Source organism: Vanacampus margaritifer, chromosome 6 (genome assembly GCF_051991255.1).
Source record: "Vanacampus margaritifer isolate UIUO_Vmar chromosome 6, RoL_Vmar_1.0, whole genome shotgun sequence".
Classification (NCBI taxonomy): Eukaryota; Metazoa; Chordata; class Actinopteri; order Syngnathiformes; family Syngnathidae; genus Vanacampus; species Vanacampus margaritifer.
This window is the reverse complement of record NC_135437.1, coordinates 3,942,241-3,952,270: the sequence shown is the minus strand read 5'-3', so window position 1 is coordinate 3,952,270 and position 10,030 is coordinate 3,942,241. Positions and strand designations below refer to the sequence as shown.

General features: G+C 38.1%; 1 protein-coding gene across 1 annotated transcript in view; it reads right to left on the bottom strand.

Annotated features, from left to right (window-relative positions):
* LOC144054118 (solute carrier family 45 member 3) overlaps positions 1-10,030 on the bottom strand; it is a 54,972-nt gene that overhangs the window by 2,533 nt on the left and 42,409 nt on the right. Inside the window, exons 3-4 of the mRNA XM_077569223.1 lie at positions 8,252-8,442; positions 4,307-4,964 (exon numbers count right to left, since the gene is read on the bottom strand). Of these exons, the coding sequence (XP_077425349.1) occupies positions 4,307-4,964; positions 8,252-8,442 (849 nt within the window). The remainder of the gene's footprint in view (positions 1-4,306; positions 4,965-8,251; positions 8,443-10,030) is intronic.

Below are 10,030 nucleotides of genomic sequence, written 5' to 3'. Positions count from 1 at the left end.
ATTTTCTTAAGCAATGTGCCTTCAAGTCTGACCCACTTGGCTGGCCACACAACTATTAATCTGAGATCCTGTCAAAGGACAAATACAGAATCTTAACTTCAAAAAAACAGAGAAAGTTAAGCAGGGCTCTAGACTTGGGATAGACCGATTATTATTGGCCGGGCCGATTATCGTCGCAGATATTCGACATTTTGACCCATATCGGCATCGGCCTTTCAAAAAAAAAAATTCTGATGGCGGATAAAGGATCACTTTAAAACTTTTGCTTATTTTATTTAATTACTATTTTTTATTAGTTATTTGAAATTTTTCATTTAACTTTTTAAGGTATGCTGATGATCCTAGAGGTCCCTGAATGTTTTTGCTTAAATTTTAAAACAAAGATGTCTATTATCTGAAATGGGTAGGGAACACTCGAGAGCCACTAGTCAGGTTTCCATCCAAATGTTTAGAAATTTTTAGGCGAATTTTGTGAAAATGCGCAAAACGGACATGCCATTTCCATCCGCTCTTCTTTTGCAAATATGCGCCGCGAGATGCCGTTGTAGTGACGGAACTTTGGGACAATGAGGAGTTCCAGGTGGGGAATGTTGGTTTTGACGGACTGAACAGAAGTAGTAGTTAGTCTTGTTGGCTTCCCTCCCGCATGTAAGTGAAATGTGTCATTACATTGAGAGCTGATGTTAATAACGCCATCTAAAATTGCATTAATGTTTTTTTTTTCTTTAATTAATTATAAAAAGAATCGTGTTTCTTCCTCTCCCCAAACATATCTTACTTAATCATCCGCCATTTATTGTGAAGTGCGTGTGACGTGGTATTGGTCAAAACGTGAGACGTACATCCGGTCCTGTAGTCGCAAAACCTGTTTCCATCGCCAAATGCGCATTTTCCTTTTTTCGATACACTTCGAAAACCACCCCCTCGAAGCGTAAAAAACTTTTTTTGCGAATTTTGGGCCTTTTTTTTAGAATTTCTGGCATTTCCATTCAGTTTCTTTTTCGCAATTCTTGAAAATTTGAATTAAAATAGGTGTCTGGAAACCCACCTACTGTCCCTGCCTGTTTTTGCTATTTCCCTTCTCCAACACAGCTGACTCAAATGATCAGTTAATCAGCAAGCGCTGTATAAACCTGATAACGATCCTGTTCATCAAATCAGATGTGTTGGTGGAGGGAGACAAAAAATTTAATAAACATATGCTTTAACATGTTTCAAGACTATTAAGAATTGGAGTTGGTATTTTATTTATTTTTTTGACACCAATAATTTTCTTTTACTCAAAATGAATATCGGTTATTGGACTACTTGGACTACTACTATCATCAACAGCCTAAAAAATTGGTCCATCTCTACTCTAGTCTAGCTTTTTGCACTGGTACACCAACATTTTTGACCGCATCACATTTAACACCGCACTTTTACAGGTTAAATATTTATTATTCTTGTTTTATTAAATCTTTATTTTAGACATTATTGACTGGTTAATGATTACAAATCTGGTCAACACAGAGACAGCTGGGCGATATGACTGAAAAGTGCCGATATCAATAATTATTTATTTTGTTTTATATTTTTAGTCCTAATAAAAAATTTAAAAAAAATCTATTCAGGGCAAAAATACTGTTCCAACTAACTGGTATAAATAAATTTAAAGAATGTACACTGTTTTTGTGTACATTCATTTTGTGCACCTTTGGTTGGTGCACCAGCACAAAAGATGGGTGCACCTAAATTTTCCGATGTTTGTTCACTCTTCTTTAGAAACAAAAGCTGCTGCCAGTCTTTTTAGGTAATATTGACTGATAAATGATGAATTAAACATCCGATCATAATTAAGTTAAGTAATTTCCAAAAGAAGTATTGGTGTTGAAAGTGCTTTGGGTCAGTGTAAGTTATGACTTTTGAACAAAATTGCCACTCACTTATCCTGTCAACCGCAGCTATTTCCACTCTATATTTGGCGACCTCAACTAAGTCTGTCACGTAACACATTTTCAGCGATGCATTTTCCCAGAAATTATCATGATAAACAATACTGATGTTTTTTTTAATGCTGATCTTATGAAAGAGCATCTTAAATCAAGCGTCCTTATTGAGAAAAAAATTGCTTATTCATCTCAAGAATATTGAACATTAGCAGTGAAATATAGAACAATAAATGAAATGTCAGACAGACAAAAATATAAATAAAACAGCCTCAGGCTATGTTCACAAAAATTAAGCAAAGATTTGAATATTAAGATTCACACAGCCTATCAAAAAGAAACAATTCTCAAAATGCGGCTTTCTTGACTTGATTACTAGCTGCATCTCTTTTGCTATAAATGTGGTTCACAGTTAGTAGGGCTGGGTGATATGGCCCAAAAAAGTCATCTTTTTTTCTTTCTTTCAGTCATTATGGACTATTACAATATTAATTGAAGTAATAAACCTAGCAAATATTTATTTAAAATTTCATTGTGCAAAATGTTCAGACAACAATAGTGTATACTGATTTTAAATATTTTTTAATGCAAACCTAGCTTGCATAACTTGCATAAATGCTGCAATTAAGTAGTTAGCATTGTAAACACATCTTGTAAACCACCCATCAAGCATTCTGCCACTTGTGCCAAATTAGTCGCAGACATAGGCCGGAAATCCCGAATCCAGTGTGAAAACTATTGGCCAGAGGCTTGCAGGAGTACCATTGTGAACAGCTGAGGTGTTAATTTACTCATTACAAGATGTTTGAGACTGTCATAAATGGTCAAATCAAAAGGCTATTGTAAAGATATTTGTAGGCAAATAGTTACAAAGCGCAGCTTTAAACATTAATGGAATTCTTAAATACTCTTATCTTGTCATCTCCAGCTATTCTCACTCCATATCTGATGGCCTCAATCTAGACCTGTCACATAGCACATTTTTTACAACAATATGTTTTCCCAGAAACTATTATGCTCAACAATATGATCCTATGATAGAATCTTAAATCGAGTATGCTTTTTAAAAGCAAATATCTTTTCAATCTCAAGAACGTTGAACGTGGGCATTGGAATGCAGAACAATCAATAAAATATCTTAGATAAAGAAAAAAATGTAAATAAAACCGACTGTTCACAAAAATTTCACTTAATAATAAAGATCTGAACATTAAGATTCGCACAGCCTTTTTAAAAAAAGCAACATTTCTCAAAACGCTGCTTTCTCAACATGTTGAATGGCTGCATCTCTTGCTATAAAGCTGGCTCACGGTTCTCGAAGCAACCACCTGTTTCTAACATTTGGGCTGCAGGTTTGTCAAATGCATTTGGCCACTTATAGAAAATAAAAACATTCTAATGGCTCTACTACTCTATTTTTTTAGTTATTTAACCTTATTCATTAGCAAGTCAACACTTTTTTACAAATCTACAAGTCAATCCATGTTTGCGCGGCATGCTTGACGCGTGAGAGACTCTTAGAATGGACCAATCGATAGTCTTTGCATCTGCAAAACTGTCAAAAGTAACAGTGTTGATATTTGAGTTTGATTTTAGCCCCTTTTAAAACAAAGTGGACAATTGTGGTGATAGTTATAATTTAGCCCCACAAGTGGTTCATTTTTGACACGTGTCAGTCAACTTGACATCTTGAGAAGCGATGGCCTCATTCCCCTCAAACATTTGAAGCTTCTCCTGACTTACTCCCCTGACCTTGCACCTTGGTGGAAGGTTTAGTTTTAGCCCTATCTGACAGAAGCATCTGTAAACGCATTCACGCATGGTGACTTCCTCACCCTATCCCTCTAAAGGCTTGTCATACCGGTGCAATCTTTTTTGGTTGTTTCTCTATGCATACCGTGAGCACACAATTGGTCACAGTCTAGAGCCCGGTAAAGCCAAAAAGAATGATCTGTACGGTTAGAAAACCACTCTGTGACACTTTAACTCATTCACTCCCAGCCATTTTTATTGAAGCCACCCCCTTCGCTCCCAGCTGTTTTAATGGATTTTGACTGATTTTGCAAGGCTCACAGAATATTGTGTTCTATTGCTATAAAAACATGGAATCTACCAAAAGAAAGATTAGAGTCTCTTTGACTTTCTGACCACTTTTTTTTTGTTTAAGTTCTTTAATGACGCAATAGCATCAACAGTTTTAGTAATGTAGTTGTGTGTGTACATGTTAAGATAAAAGGCTTGAAACCCTTTTTGGCAGTGGCAGTCGCACATTGGACAGTAAGAAAAAAACATAACACAGTACCAAGGGCAAAAGTGTTTTCGATTCAAACATAACAGTGATTGCAAAGACTAAAAAATTAAAACGGAATGTATCTGACCTTCATCATATCTTTGTCTGGGCACACTTCCTGGTACCGCACTGGGAACTCCACCGTACAGGCCTTCGCCTACAAAGACTGTGAAGAACAGCATGAAGGACATTACCGCCATCCAGCTGCAGAGCTGAGCCACACAGAGCTGCCACATCACCCTTGGGACATGGCAGTAGCTCCTGTAAATGGCGGGGGTCATGGACCAACATGTTCTCAGGAAGCATAGCAGAGGTCCAGACTTCATCAGCCTCAACTTAGACAGGTAGCAGCATGAGCGAGGCACACCACACTGACCAGCTTCCATTGCACCAGCTCCAGGCTCCAGCAAAGTTGCGGCCCCGGGCGAACCACTCATAGCACTGGAGGGTTCTTTGGAAACTTTCATAGTGATGAGTATGCTGGAAATGAAGATAGGGATGAGGAGAAAGAAGAGGCACTGGTCCTGGCCTCCGAGGTAAACAGAGAGCAGGCTGTGGCTCCAGTCTAGTGCAGGTAGCAAGTATCCCACGCAGCCTCCCAAGCTAACCATGAAGGAGAACATCGCAAAGGCTTGGTTACAGTCCTCCCCATCTCGATACAGGTCGGATAATAGAGCCTCCAATGGCGTAAAGCAAACCTGTCCGCAAAAGTCAAGAAGGCCAACTCCAAGGATAAGGAAACCCACCTAAAACAGAGAGGCAAAGAAACCATGTTGAACTTGAACAGGTCTTTTGATTAACCAAGTTGTAGTAATGTTCCAATATCTGATGGTGCTTTCACACAAGCATCATTTAGTCCATTTAACTCATTCACTCCCAGCCATTTTCACTGAAGCAACCCCCTTTGCTCGCAGCTGTTTTAATGGATTAAGACTGATTTTGCAAGAAATAGAAACAGAATATTGTGTTCTATTGCTATAAAAACATGGAACCTATTAAAAGAAAGATTAGAGTCTCTTCTTTCATCAGAATTTTTTTAGATTTCTATCTATTTTGCAGCAATCAGCATTAGAATATAGCTAAGTTTCGTCATTATTCACAAATCTGTTTAAAACTGTGGGGAAAACAGCTTTTTGCAACATGCCCTGGTTGATCTCACCTGCTGGCCATTTTTGTAATAACTACCATTGCTTCAACCGTTCTCTACAGTCCAGAGGCTGCATCAAAGCCTTCTGTATGCTCTAGCATTAAAAAAAAAAAAAACATTAAAAGAAAACTTATAAATACGTTTTTGAGACAATGGTAATATTTAAAATAGAACGTATTTATACTTTTCTGGGAGCAAATTAGTTAATAGTTTTCTTCCCATGGTCAAGCGTGAACTTAAAAAAAAAAAACTAACTTGGATGCGGACTATCTCAACTGGTCAAGACCATGGCCACTACCAGGTTTGTTGGAATTGTCCTTGGTAGTCTCAGGGGTACAGTTCCAGAACAAGCACTGGCTTTTGTTGAGAGCAAAAGGTGTCCAAACTTCAGCTCAGGGACTATTTGTGGCTACTGTCACAGACATAAATAACTATTTACGATCAAAGCAGTAACAACATTTCTCTTCATAACACCCCACTGAATGAGAATTCAGGATAGAACTTGGCAAAAATGCTTTGGTCTGCTTTCTGCTCCATGTCAAGGTCCCATTTGTGAACATTTTACATTAATGATCCTTAAGAAAACATTGCTTCAAGGATTTCCTTTCTACATGCAGTACTCTTGTTTTGGCTCTCAATATGGAGATGTGATTCAGCTGCTGCTCACAGCAGGGATGGATTTATTCAAGCGTGATCTAATGGAAAATAAATCTGAAAACTCTTAAACTACCTGCCATTCTCACCTTTAAAAGAAAGCTGTGATGAGAAGTGTTTTGTTTTAGCACGTTCAATAAATTACAGATGAAAATTTCCTAAAGACACGTCTATGCTACCAGGCTATAATACCGATAGATGAGAAATGGTCTCATTCCGGTCCAAGACAAACTCACTGCAAGTCCCTTGGGGTGAGAAACCAATCAAACTTCAATTTACTCAAACTGAAAAATGAGCTAAGCAGATCTGACCTCAAATTACGTAACTCGAGGGTAGCACATAAATAGCTGAGACCCTTAATGTACCAGGTCAGAATGGAGCATATCTTTCAGACATAATTTGCCTAAGACTACTTTAAGTGATCACATATACTGGTGTACTGCAGTCTGGTTTATTAATTCTGAAACCCATAAGCAAAAGCTGATTTCATTACATGTTGTGTTTAGTAGTTACTATTTCTGTCACTTGTCTGCACACCAAATTTACATTCATGCAAAGAGAAGACTGCAAACTCACTGGATTTGTGGTGAAGCTTACCCATCAACTAAAGTGAAAATTATGCTCTCAGCACAAATAAATAACTAAAACAAACAAAAAAACACAGTTCTCTGTGAATGCAGATGTAGCTCCAACCTTTTTAAAAATGAATGGAATAATAATGAAGGAGTTCCGACCCAACAGCTTAATGACCAACAGACACCTCTCTGCCAGGCATCTTAACGATGGTCATTTTTGTGATACAAAGAATGATACAATTTCCAGTGGTGGGGTTAGTGGTAATTTAATCCGCCATTTTTAAATTTAGTCTCAGTTTTAGTCCAGTTTCAATCACGCATGTTAGTTTTTATCATAGTTAGTCAACCTCATCCCGTTTTTATTTAGTCAATTTTTAGTCGGCTATAAATCTATCATTTTCATCTTTTATTTTAGTCCAAGAAAACATAATATTATTAGTCTAGTTTTAGTTAACAAAAATTGTCTAGTTTTAGTCAGGACAATCATTTATATTTTTTTGTCAGCAGATAATGTTGAACATTTCGGATCTAAAACTATTTCACATAAAATTTTCTCTCATCTTTTTGATGAAAAACAACTTCACAATTACAGTATATCAACAAGTGGCTACTATGGCTCCATGCTACAACCTAGTAAATTAGCCAGCATTATTTAGCGGTCGGATTAACATTATTGTTGGAACGTTATAGCCATTGGATAAATGTTACGTTATAACTATAATTTACTTCTTTTTTTTTCTTTTACCTTCCACCGTGAATCCACCCTCCTGTCTGTCCCATGTGTTTGTGCATGTTGCACTGACTAGCTGCAGATTTGAAAGGGGGTCTGTCACTGTGACACACAGTTATCAGAGACAAGATTTTACAAAACTATATCATTTTCGTCTCGTATTTAAAAGTTCATGAACTAAAATGTCCAAAGATTTTAGTTCATGTTTTATTAAGTGAAGTACATTTTCATCTAGTCTTTATTAGTCAACAAAAATGCATACTAATTTAGTCCCAGTTATTGTTTATTAATGAGGGTTTTAGTCTAGTCTAGTTTTAATCCGGTGAAAAATGTGTGTTGACGAAATTATTTTTGTTTAGTTTTTGTTGACGAAATTAACACTAGGTGGGGTCTGCCTACACTTCCAAACATCTTTAACCAAGCCTTCTTGCATGAACTGTTGAAGCCTTCTCAGATGAGAAGCAAAATGTCAGTTGAACAGTACTAAGACAAACAAAATAGTCCAATTCCAATCGATTCAATGCCCAGAGAATAAATGTTGACGAATGTGAATATCCACACATATGTACGTGTGTCAAAATCAAAAAGGCAGAGTGAGTCTCCTTAGATGGATAAAAACAGGCCGATTTTGCTGCTTATCTCACATTCCAGAGACGTAATATTAATCAGAATGCCGTGTTTAGAATACTGTAGTGGGGGCCCAGACAATGTACCATTGTAAAGAATTTGAGGGGTTGACTTCCCCTTTAAGTATAAAATGTTAGCATGCTCAAACCGGAAAACATTTGTTTTAAGAAATGACTAACAATTTATTAGGTTCTGCAATTGGCTGGTGATCGGTGGAGGACAGGTCAAGCGCACCTGCCGCTCTCAGGGCGGACAAGCTATACGTAGAAAGTGGATCTATTAAATTAGTAAGTCACCGACCTGGAAAGTGCGTCCTCCCCAGGCAAGGTGTGCAGCCAGGATGTCGGCATGGGGGATGATAAAAAGGGCTAGGAGGACTCCCAGAGATAGCAGCCAGATGAAGGGCTTTCTTCTTCCATAACTGCTGTTGCAGTTGTCACTGGCTGAGCCAACCAAAGGGATGAACACGAGGCCCAGCACTGGACCAATACCTGCGAATACAGCCAAGGATATAGTCAAAGTGGAAAGTCAAAGACAATGGCAGACCAACGCAAGGCAAAATGCAAAAGACGTGCAACATGTTTACTGTCAATTGTAATATGCATTGTTCATTGTTGAAAGTTAATATTATTCTACTCATTATTAGTTTGTAGTATTAACGCAGCAAATAGACTACTGTTTATTTTTTAACTGGATGTTTTAGGTCTCCCTGACTGCCGGTCTACCAGGGAGTGGATTGCCATCATCACTGAATGTTGGTGATGGTTCCTACAGATGGCCTCCTGCCTGAAGGTACGCCTTCATCAGCTCATCCGCCACACATGACTGCATCTGACTAATTAGAGCACAGCACACCACATGCAGTGTCCACAGCTAGATTCACATGCAATATGAAAAATTACTTTATCTTCAGGTAGCAGTGTGACTATTCAGAAAAAGAGGGGGTGGGGGGGGGGAGACATCTAGCAAAATTGAATTGAACTAGTCACAAAGTCGTTTGAAAGACAACTACAAAGATATTAAGAATTCCCTACTTTAAAATTTACATAACACAAATTGTTATACAGAGTTCGACATTAACGGTGGCACGATGGCCCGTGACCATTACGCTGCTGTGTTGGGCCACTACTCACCTTCAGACGCGGGGTTCGAACAAGTCAGTACAAATTTGTACGGCTATTGAAAATTCCCTAATAGTGACCCATTTTTTGTTTTGGCCTGAAAGACTTAACACACGGAAACAGCTTGATGTTGTCCTGACACAAGAATGCGATCAGCTAGACACTTAAATAGATAAAGGTGCATTGCCAACAACCTCACGATACAATGTGTATCACGATACAGAGGTCATGATAAGATACGTATCGCAATACACCAGTCCAGTCACATTTAAAATCCAAATTATATTTTTATTATAATGTATGGCGCAAAAAAAAGTTTCCTTCATCTAATGCTAGCAGCACTTCCGGTTTACCGCCAGTGCCATACCTGGTCAAAATGTGACACACTGATACACGCAATGCCGATGACAACAAACATGACATTTAAAAGCAGACGTGTGGAAACCACTTCAGCTTCTACAATGTCAGGAGAGGAAGTGAACTGGATAATTATATGTAAGCGGTGTCACGCTAAAATAAAATACATTGTAACAACAAACATGAGAAGTCATGTGATTCAATTATACCCAATGGAGGAGTGAGGGAGATGGCTACTGTTCCTGTGGGTACGACCAGAGAACAATCGAGGAAGTAATTCCAAAGCTGCCAGCCTCATCAGAAAAGGCTAAGTGAATTACAATGGCCCTCGGGCCATTTATTGCCAAAGACTTGCATCCTTATTCCGTAGCGGAAAATGAGGGATTTCGAGCACTGCTTGCAAACCACGTTGGAGCCCAGGTACACCAAACCATCCCAACGCTATTTCATAGTCACTAGCTAAGCACATTTGAATTGACTAGCGGCCCGTCTTTTGGGTTTTTGTAGCAATGACCTGTTGAAAGCACTTTGTATGTATTTATGTTTGAAGGAATATTCTGTGCCAAGAATTTGGTCTGCAGTAAAGTTAATACTTTTGGAA